This window comes from Malania oleifera, chromosome 6, assembly GCF_029873635.1.
Source record: "Malania oleifera isolate guangnan ecotype guangnan chromosome 6, ASM2987363v1, whole genome shotgun sequence".
In the NCBI taxonomy this organism is placed as follows: Eukaryota; Viridiplantae; Streptophyta; class Magnoliopsida; order Santalales; family Ximeniaceae; genus Malania; species Malania oleifera.
This window is the reverse complement of record NC_080422.1, coordinates 85,690,693-85,701,620: the sequence shown is the minus strand read 5'-3', so window position 1 is coordinate 85,701,620 and position 10,928 is coordinate 85,690,693. Positions and strand designations below refer to the sequence as shown.

The following is a 10,928-nucleotide window of genomic DNA, read 5'->3' as shown; positions in this document are numbered from 1 at the left end:
TCCGCATTTCCAAACTTCAATTGAGATGTTATCTGATCCCATAACTTTTCAATTTTTCATCTTTTTTAGTGTAAATTTAACTTTGATAATTCTAATTTTACGAAAAAAAAATCTCATATTTTTAATCATTTCTTCATTTTACAACTCTAAATTTAAGCATTTTATTTGGTTTTCGTTAAACAACTTATTAAAATAATTTCACCATCTTTTTTAATATCTTTGTCCTTAACCAAGATAATATCATCTTCACTTTTTATACATTTTATATTTTCTAAATCCTTACTCTTCCTTTATCTAGTTTTAGTAAGTTTAAATATATTTCCTTCCATTTCTTTTGTATCTAATATATCATACAAATTATTAAATAATCTATATTTAACTTCACTAATGACATTTTTTTGCATCCTTATATTTTTTAAATTTATTAATATTTCTATATTTTTATTATATTTTATATTAATTTTTTTTTAATCTTTTTATACATCTTTATCCCATCATCAACTTTTTTGCTTTTTACTATTCGAATTCACCTCAAATTTCTCAATAAAGCTGCCTAATCTACTCCAAAAAGTTATTGTGTCGTTTCCTAATTTGTAATTTGAGTAATTTACAGAGTCAATGTTATTTCGTAGCGCGGGCACACGGCGCAAGGAAATTTCCGACGCTGGAGAACCTTCGTCGCCTGCTCTTTCTGCTCTCTCACTCTTATCTCTCTGTTTCTCCCATCCAATTTCTTCTCCTCCTCTGAGTCTCTCACTCTTTCACGGTGCTGCTCTCATGTCCTCACTCCTCCGCATTCGGGCGCCACTCTCCTCTGCTCTCACCCATCTCTCTCTTCGCTGCTTCTCTACTGCTTTTTCCTGTACCTCTCTCTCTCTCTCTCTCTCTCTCTCTCTCTCTCTCTCTCTCTCTCTCTGAGATAACTTCTTAGTTCAATTTGTCGTGCAGATGGCACGGACGGGAAGAGCGTCGAAGCTTCACTGGAAACGAGCCCTAGTTTCATACACCCAGCTGCGATCGTTCACCCAGATGCTGTAATCGGTCAGGTACTCTTCCATTGGACGCTTTGTCTTTCCTCTTCCATATGAGAACGCCATTCTTGGTAATTATCATCTGCAGTCTGTTGAATCTTGCAACTGGTGGAGAATACGATGTTGGGTTTGAGTTTGGTGTGGATGTAGATGGGACATTTTCATTCAGGATTAAAATCGGCAAACGAGTCCATATTTGTATCACTCAACCAGGAAATATTAGGAACAAAATTTTGTGTTGTTATTGTTCCTCTAATAAGTTTTTTAGTTTGTAATGTAATTTAATTTAGTTTAATTCTACTAATGTTGGTATTCATTAGAGGTGATCGGCTTGCGTAGTGTTTTTAAGGTAACCTTTTGGTCTTAGCACATGCTGCGGTTGCTTTTATGCACTGTTTTACTTTTTTTTTAATTATGCTATTAGTATTTTTAATATATATATATATATATATATATATATATATATATATATATATATATATATAAGGGCATTGCATTTGCTAGTTGTTATAGGTGATCAGTATGATATTGCCTTTTTTTTTTGGTAACATTTTGGTCTTAGCACTTGGATTGTAGCAGCACTTGTTAGTGGCATTCAAAATTGAACTTTGTATGCAGCTGACCAATTGTGTACTCATCAACCACCCAAAAAAACAGATAGATACTGTGTTTTTTGGATAAGCTTTTGGTCTTAGCTCTTGGATTGTAGAAGCACTTGCTAGTGACATTCAAAACTGAACTTTGTATAGAAGCACTTGCTTGTGGCATTCAAAATTGAACTTTTGCATGCAACTTGTGTATTCACCAACAATCCAAAAAACAGCTAAAACAATACAACTCTGTTGTGCTGGTTGTTTGACTCTTCTAACTATTTGTAGAGGTTGATGAACTGCTGTTCATTTTGCAGGGTGTTTCAGTTGGTCCTTTTTGTACTGTAGGATCCTCTGCAAAGCTTGGGAATGGTTGTCAACTATATCCTGGAAGTCATATATTCGGAAATACAGAACTGGGGGAGCACTGCATTTTGATGCCGTTAGTTTCACTGTTTGCTTTTATCATGTTTGGTGGTGGTGATGTAATTGTGTGAAAGTTGCTAATCTTTGTCAGGTAGTGGTGTCGTGCTTGGAGATGATCTTCCAGGGCAAACAATCATTGGAAACAACAACATTATAGGGCATCACGCTGTGGTAGGCCTGAAATGCCAAGACATGAAATACAAGGTTAGCTTCCAATTTATATTGTTAACAAGGAGTGAGGACTAATCTATAATAAGAGCATCTTGGATAATCAGTTATATGCAAGCCTGCTCACTTATATTGTCAACTTTGTACGTGACAACAACAACATACCAAATCTTAAGTCCCACTAGATGGGGTCCTTTACATGAATCCTTTTTTGCCAATTTGTAGGATCATTGGCAATTTTTTTTCAACAAATTAAGGACTATTAAATCCTTACCAATGTTTTAAAAGGCATTCGTAAGGCATGGCTTGAGGTGCGCCTTGAGGCATTTTGAGCATAAAACGCCCTCAGGTGTAAATGGATTCAAATTGATTCAAATCTTATGACTCATATTGCCGAATCTATTGATTCACCTCGCGAATCTAATGAATCAATTTGAATCCATTGATTATTCTAGACCTATTATATCCTAATAGACATGACTGGTTCAAAACCCCATTTCTTCTCTTCTTTTTTATTGCTTTTATTTTTACACCTATTATATCCTAATAGATATGACTGGTTCAAAACCCGATTTTTTTGTCTTCTTTTTTATTGCTTTTATTTTTACATGATTACCTTTTATTCCTCATCTATGTGTTTTTTGTGCTTAAAAAGAGGATCAAATAGAACTTTAGGTCTTATATTGACAAAACCATTCTTCACTCTTGGAGGAGTATTGTTTTCTGCCATTGAGAAGATGAGGCAGAATACTTCGCTAAGGTGGTACACTAGTACTCATGTTTTATTGTATTGTTAAAATTCAAAAAATGGGTTTTTATGTAGTTTTTTTAATTATTAGCATTTTTTAAGTGTATTTTTTGAACGAATGTGATTTTTTATTGGAAAAATTTTAAATGTAATGTACTATTTTACTTCTTGTTTGCTTATACATGCATGTCATTTGAAATTGATTTTGGAAATTGTACTGAATCTTACGATTTGATTCTCGATTGTCGATTCTCGATTCCCAAAATTGGAATTTCGATTCACGATTTGAATCTTGATTTGACAACTATGAACTCTATGCACTAGATTTTCTTTAATTTCTCCTTTAGCTTGTATAGTATATCTGAAGTATCGAAATCTACTAGTGTTATTGATTTTTTGACCGTCAAGTTTAACCTTTTTTCTAATATTCCTCCTACTATGACTAAAATTACATTTCATATATTCTGTTTTATTTCTATTTATCTCCAAACCTCTAAATTCTAAAATTTCTCTTCATAATTTTAACTTAGATACTCCCCCTTTGTTCATCAATTAAGACAATATCATCTGTAGGCAACGTACACCATGGAACCCCATTTTGGATATTCATAATAAATTCATCCATCACTAAAACAAAGAATAAGAGCTCAAAGCTGATCCTTGATGTACACCTATTGTGATTGGAAATTCCGTAACCTCTTTACCTGTTGAACGCTAATCATTACTCTATCATACAAATCCATAATTACATCAGTATGTGTACTCCATACACCTTTTTTTTTTCTTTCTAAAATCCACAATAGAACTTCACTGGTACTTTATCATATGCTTTCTCTAAGTTAATAAATACTATATGCAAGTCCCTCTTCTTTTTCTTAAATTTTTCATTAATTTTATTAAAAGATATATAAATTTTGTAGTATATCTCCTAGGCATGAAACCAAATTGATTTTTTGAGACTTTCGTTTCTTACCTTAATCTTTTTTCAACTACTCTTTCCCATAGTTTCATTATCATGACTCATAAGTTTTATTCCACAATAATTTACAATTTTGAATATCTCCTTTATTTTTGTATACAAGTGTTAAAGTGCTTTTCCGCCATTTGTATGACATTTTTTTTTTTTAGTTTTTATAATTGTGTTAAATAAATTAGTTAACTATATAACTCCGTTATAATCTAGGCATTTCCAAACTTCAATTGGGATGTTATCCAATCCTATAACTTCTCCATTTTTCATCTTTTTTTTTTTAATGCAAACTTAATTTTGTTAACTCTAATTTTGCAAATAAATCTCATATTTTTAACCTTTTCCTCATATGTCAATTCTAAGTTTAAGCATTCTACTTGGTTCATTAAATAGCGCCCTAAAATAACTTTGCCATCTTTCTTTAATGTCTTCATCCTTAACCAAGATCATATCATCATCGCATTTTATGCATTTTACATTACCTATGTGCTTGCTCTTTCCTTCTCTAGCTTCTACCAAGTTGAAATATGTCTCTTTTCCCTTCTTTTGTATATAATCTAGCATATAAATTATTAAATGATCTATATTTAGCTTCACTAACGACCTTTTTTTATCATCTTTTCTTGCCTTTTATACTTTTCAAAATTTTCCATGTTTCTACATTTTTGCTACGTTTTAAACCAAGATCTTTTTGTCTTTGTAATTTTTTGGACATCTTGACCCCACAACTATCTTTCTTTGCTATATGAGAATCTTCCTCTTGATTGACTTAAAATCTCTTTTGTTATCTTTTTAATAGAGCTAGCTATCCTACTACAAAGAGGTTTGTGTCTACACAATCTTCTTTTGTCCTATCACCATCTTTGATCATTTTATCTTTAAATTTTATTATACATGCACTCTTTAGGCTCCACTGCCTAGTTTTCTTGCACTGATTTATATTATCCTTTCTCTTCCATTTTTTAATACGCATGTCTAACACTAAAACTCTATGTTGTCTAGTTAAGCTTTCACCTAGCACACGCCGCACGCCATATTCTGTGAATCGCTGTTTGATTTACAATCATTTTTAAGAATTCAACAAAGTTTTATCTCCTTCAATATAGTTTTTGTATTCTTTTTGCTATCAAAATTTTGATGTAATTCTTAATTTCTATTGAGCTTGGAAAAATTATACCTCATTGCATCGTAATTCATTTAATGCTGAAATTACTGACGTTGATTGTGTTTGGTGAGTTTTATTTGATATTCATTAATTTATGATTAAAGTCGTGGTCATCCACATTGGTGTGTCATAGCTTATCGTCATCATTGACTGTACTTGTGTTCTCATTTAACAATATATGCTCCTTTTTTACAATGATTAATTGTTATTATAGCAATCTAAACATGTCTTGAGACAATGTAATTGTTTCCATTTTTAGCTAGGTGAGGAATGCTTCCTTGATATTGGTAACAACAATGATATCAGAGAATATACTTCTATCCATCGATCTTCAAAATCAAGTGAAAAAACGGTATGCATAATTGGCTTATAATTATTTTCTTTTAAGAATTTTTGTAATTAGGATATTTTCATATTATAACTAGCATTATATAATCAGGTTATTGGTGATAATAATCTTATTATGGGCTCTTGTCATATTGCCCATGACTGCAAAGTGGGTAACTGCAACATTTTTGCAAACAATACTCTTCTAGCAGGTCATGTTGTTGTAGAAGTAAGTCTTTTTTTTTTTTGGATAAATTTCAAAAGATAACATGGTTTGATTTAACATTATATTTAATGCAGCATTTGATTCAAGTGCGTTAAATGTAGGATTATGCTCACACTGCAGGGGGCACTGTTGTTCATCAATTTTGCCATGTTAGCTCATTTTCTTTCGTTGGGGGTGGTTCTGTGGTATGATAATTTTCCATATTTGCTTTTTAGATGTCATATATTCTTTTGTACCATGTAACAAGGACATTAAATTGGTTTTGATGTTTGACATTAGCACAAAGTATTCAGCAAGGCAGTCTCAAACAAAAGTGAACTATGAACTCCAGCAATAGCGCTTAAAAATGTTTTCAGTGCACAAACATCTTTTCATGTTCTGTACTGTAAAATAAGTTAAAAAAATTTCTTTGTTATTAGGCCATCCTCATTATGATATTCTGCTGAACAATTTGCGTGGCTTCTGTATTTTCATGAGGCTATGATAAAAAATCTTTTAAGCAAGCAAATCTAATATTATTTAAATGTTCAAAGGTTTCACAGGACGTACCAAAGTACATGATAGTGGCTGGAGAAAGAGCTGAGCTCCGTGGTCTGAATCTGGAAGGCCTCCGACGTTGTGGATTCTCGAGCACAGAGGTTGGCACTAACTAAAATTGTTGTGAACCTGGTGCTTATTGAATAAGTTTGAAATGGTCATTTGATCTTTCAGAGCAGATAAAAAGGTTTTTTTTTTGCGCTGTACTCTTACTGTTTACTATTACAGCAAAATTTTGGTGAAGACGAATTATATGTGAGCCTCTGATTAGTTACCTCCAGGATAATTCAGGCTGCATAAACTTTGTACTACACCAATTAGCAGTTTAGGTTGATGCTTTTGTCAAGTGTAAATGATGGAATGATGAATCTACAGGCAGTAGCGGCTTTAGCTTTTTTGGGCAAATGAGGGGTCATTGCTGGATGAGTTGTAAGCACAGCATGGGTATGGTGAGGACTCTCGTGGATGATGTCTCTTGTGTTTCTGAAACTCCTACAATGGAATTGGAAGGTATTCAAGGACTGCTTTTGAAGAAGAGATTTAGTATAAATCTGAGAAGGATTGGATGAAAATGGGAAGTAGTCAGCTGTTGAAGATGCGTGGTATTTGTTGGATAAGATGCGGCTAAACGAGTTGCTCGTGTTGGCCCGGAAATTATTATTGGCAGCTTGCCTGAAACACACTAAGAAAAAGTATTGAGAGATGGAGTTGAGTAACTTAAAAAGTTGCATTAATTTCTTCCTTCTTTAATGGAATCATCTTATTTTGCTATCAATAAAATAAAAAAATTAAATAAAGGAGTTCCACTAATTATGATGGAGGGGTTTAGAAATGGGTTTTCTCACTTGGCATTTTCAATCTCATTGGGCATCTCCGTCTTCCTTTTCCAGAGGAACTTTGGTCCTTGTATTGATTGTATTCTCCTCTCTCTTTCTCTCTCTCTCTTAATATAAAAAGTATTTGTTATTAGAATATAAACTTATGGCTACCTAATTTAAGGCCCATTCCGTAGTGTAGCTTTTGATTAATTTAATTTTGTTGTTACCAAAAAAATTCTTATATATTTCCCTTGGCAAGGTTCCAGATTAAGAGCTTGAGAACAGCTTACCGGAAGATATTCATGGCTATCAATGCAAATTCAGATGGTATTGAGGGCCGTCTCTCTGACGTGGTATTACATTTTCTGGTTTTCTTTACCCAAATATTAATTTCCTTAAAAGATATGTATTGGGTAATTCATGGCTCTGGATCAATTTGGCAGGAGCAGCATGAAGAATTGGCTCAAGTTCCTGCTGTTTGTTCCATGGTGCAATCTATTCGTGATTCTTTCGCAGAAAACCGTCGTGGAATCTGCAAGTTCAGACATTGGAGTCGCTCTTGATGTAATGCTGTAGTGAGTTTTTGCACCTCTGATTTACATGTGCTATTTTTGTCGTGTTTGTTTTCTTTTTTTGTTTTGTTTTGTTTTTTTTTTTCTATGTGATTCTGGCCTGAGAATAGCCGAACAGCTGCTTTTCGCATGGGCTTCCCTGAAGTGCTTTCAGCATTTAGTTTAGATTACCACACTGTTAGTTGTTTTGTATTATAATTTTTGTGTTGATTCTGTTTCATGAGCAGTTTTGACCCCTTCTATTTTGCAGGTTTTCCCAGCTCATGTATTTCAAGTTTGTGTAGAAATTTAGCTTTATGAGCAGTTTCTGTTGAAGCATCTTCTAAAGTTTTAATCTCTAGCTGTTGTGGGGAATAACATTTATTGTATTAACAACGAAAATGATCATATAATGAGCAAGTAAAAGTTGCAAATGTAAGAATAATTATGCAGAGAAAGAACTTCATACTCAAAAGGCAGTCATCAATATGAAACTGATGTGCAATTTCTTTTGCTGCTTTGGCATTTTGTTTTCTGGTTCATTCATTGCCATCAGAAGCTCACAGGCTCGCCTGGTCTGCGGTAAAACCTTGAAGAGTTTCTTGGTTCGATTGGATTTCCAACATTGCGTTGAATTTGCTAGAAGGATCTTTGTGCACTTCTCGTTGATTAAAAATATTTGTTCCATTAGAAAAAAAAAAGTATTAAGCTTCTAGCTTTATCAAAGCTTGGCTGGACTTGAACCAGCTTGTGAAGTTCTGAATGATTCAGTATATTTAAGCGCAAACACAAACTCTTAACGAATTGAGTTTGAACTTCTCAAGCTTGAGCAAAATAATTGAGCTCAAGCTCAAATTTGAGTTTTAGTGTTTTGAAACAAACTGAGCTCAAACACCCCAAAAGTTTCACTCAACAAGGCTTGTTTGTAGTCCTAATTCAAACGCCCAAGATTTGAGTGCAACTTGGTTCGTTTATAATTGAGTTATTCAATACTTCCCTGTTCAGTAATTATGCATGGAAATTGAATGTTGATTGCAGCAGTTTAGTGTAGAGATTGCAGAAGGTGGAGTCATCGGTAGCTACCAACCCAACTGCTTTCATTGACGTTGGAGACCGGCGGCTACAAACTCTACCCACCATGATGAAATTAAGCTACCTAATTTTGACTTCCACCCCCTATCCATGGCTATAAATGAGATGTGTGTGTGAAATTGTGTTGTAGTGTTGTGCGCAGAATAGTGTATGCAGAAGGTGTGAGGAATAGAGTGTTGTGTGAGAGAGAGAGAGAGTTGAGTTGAGAGCAGTAGCTTCCTTCTCATTGTAATTATTCTCCCAGTGATTAGTGAGATTGGTGTGTTCCGTGGACGTAGGTCAGATTAGACCGAGTCACGTAAATCTGGCGTTCTTTTTGATTGTTTACATTTTGCTTGTGTGTGATTATTGTTCCTAGATTTCCCCAACAATTGGTATCAAAGCCAGATCAGAGTAAAATCGTCATATTGGAGCAAAATTGCCAGATCGGAGCCTTTGTCTAGTATCTCAAAACTGAGTTTTGAGGCCACCATTGTGTTCCTCTTGTCGAGATGAAGCCAACGGTGGTAACCAAAGCTTGAACGGAAGTCGGAAAAAGCCACACGTGCCCACACACGCCTCCGGCAGATTGTCGTTGTAGCCACGTGCCTTCACACGCCCGCATGCGCCTCTCGGTCATCGGCAGGTGACCTCATGCGCCCGCACGCGCTGGCGAGCTCATGACGAAGAAATTGAAGGTTGAAGACGACTTGAGCTCAACATCATGTTAGTAGTCAACGATCCAGTCAGCGATCGTGCCAGCGTCACGTCATCACCCCATTAGTGCTGTTAGTCCAGTCAACAGCCACGCCATCTGAGGGCCCGCATTACCATGTCAGCAGTGGGACCCACACTGCCACGTAAGTACCACGACATCAGTGGGCCCCACTGTGCCAAGTCAGTCGCCATGCCAGTAGTGGGCCTCAGGGTGCCACATCAGCAAGTAGGCCCCACATAGCCACGTCAGAAAATGGCGTTAGTAACAGTGTCAAGTAATGGCGTCAGTAACGACGTTAGCATATTCCGTTTAATAGGGGAATATTCTGTTAGGTTTAACGGAAAGTTAATGGAGTTTGACTAGAAGTTTGACTAGGCTTTTCGGAGCCATTTCAAATATATTTTTTGAACGTCTTGAACTATTTATAAGGTTTTCGGCCGTTCTGGATCCAATTGTGCTGTCCGTTTGAGCTGATTCCATCTTTAGCTTGTTGAATTGAGATGTCGAACGAAAAGAGCTCAAAGATTGAGATGTTTGACGACACCAACTTTCGTTTCTAAAAAATACAGATTGAATACTTATTTGGTAAGGAGTTATACTTATCATTGATGGAAAACCCAGAATCCATGAAGGAGGGCGAGTGAAAGTTGCTTGATTGAAAAGCTCTTGGAGCTATCAGGATGATGCTGGTAAAGTCTATTGCCTTCAATATTAAGCACTTGACAACCACCAAGTCTCTTATCGATGCACTCTCCAACATGTACAAGTAACCATCAATCGCGAATAAGGTACACTTAATGAAAAAGTTGTTTACCATGAACATGTCTGCAGGTGAAAGTTTCACTAGATATCTGAATAATTTCAATGAGCTGTCGGGTTAACTCGCCTCAGTTAGAATTACGTTTGATTGTGAAATCCGTGCCCTACTAATTCTTAGTCAGTTGCCTAAGAGTTGGAAAAGTATTGTTACTATGATCAGTAACTCCGTAGGAAAATTGAAACTAAAGTATGACGAGGTCATCAACATGATTTTTACGGAAAAGATCAGGATGCGGTCAAACAAAGCCTCAACTTCAAGTTTAGTCTTGAACGTGGAAAGCCAAGGAAAAGGAAGCGGGCATGGGCGATCAAACAACCACGACATATCAAGGACCAGGCGGTCCAAATCCAGAAATCCCAAAGGTTTCCAGGGCACAAAGAATATTGAGTGCTGGAACTGTGGAAATATCGAGCATTATAGAAACTAGTGCAAAGGTCCAAGAAAGGAAATCTGATGCGAAGACAGAAGCAAATCTTGCCTCTTCCTCAGGAGAAAAAGATGCACTAATATGCTCTTTGGAGAGCAACCAGTAGTCTCGGGTCTTAGACTCTGGAGCCTCATTTCATGCCCTTTGTAGCAGAGATTGCCTAGAGAAATATACACTAGGTAATTTCGGTAAGGTGTACCTTGGCAATGATCAACCTTGCGACCATGGTTCGAAATCGCAGTTGCGGGTAATGTCGCGAAATGATCGCGGTTGTCACGGATCCCGAGAGACGCGGGTGTTACGTAACGGGAAGCGGGCGTAATGGTCGTGAATTT

The 10,928-nt window shown here is 35.7% G+C and overlaps 1 protein-coding gene across 3 annotated transcripts; it reads left to right on the top strand.

Annotated features, from left to right (window-relative positions):
* The first annotated feature begins 618 nt into the window (after positions 1-618).
* On the top strand, positions 619-8,952 carry LOC131158336 (probable acyl-[acyl-carrier-protein]--UDP-N-acetylglucosamine O-acyltransferase, mitochondrial). 3 transcript variants are annotated; one of them, XM_058113129.1, is made up of 11 exons: positions 619-862; positions 949-1,046; positions 1,939-2,063; positions 2,143-2,251; positions 5,358-5,450; positions 5,538-5,654; positions 5,753-5,836; positions 6,185-6,289; positions 7,273-7,359; positions 7,450-7,581; positions 7,829-8,032. In XM_058113129.1, exons 1-10 carry the CDS (start codon positions 619-621, stop codon positions 7,567-7,569), a joined length of 1,182 nt encoding a protein of 393 aa, XP_057969112.1. In that variant the 3' UTR covers positions 7,570-7,581; positions 7,829-8,032. The 3 variants fall into 3 exon arrangements, with proteins under 3 accessions (XP_057969112.1, XP_057969114.1, XP_057969113.1); XM_058113131.1 differs by lacking the exon at positions 7,829-8,032 and adding an exon at positions 8,596-8,952 and having other exon boundaries at positions 650-862; XM_058113130.1 differs by having other exon boundaries at positions 650-862; positions 7,450-7,570.
* The last annotated feature ends 1,976 nt before the right edge of the window (positions 8,953-10,928 follow it).

Bases quoted from the DNA above. Each gene is read 5' to 3' on its own strand.
- LOC131158336 (XM_058113129.1), top strand. From the start codon at position 619: ATGTTATTTCGTAGCGCGGGCACACGGCGCAAGGAAATTTCCGACGCT. The intron at 5,837-6,184 runs GTATGATAATTT...AAATGTTCAAAG, and splicing joins TCGTTGGGGGTGGTTCTGTG to GTTTCACAGGACGTACCAAA. The intron at 6,290-7,272 runs GTTGGCACTAAC...GCAAGGTTCCAG, and splicing joins GTGGATTCTCGAGCACAGAG to ATTAAGAGCTTGAGAACAGC.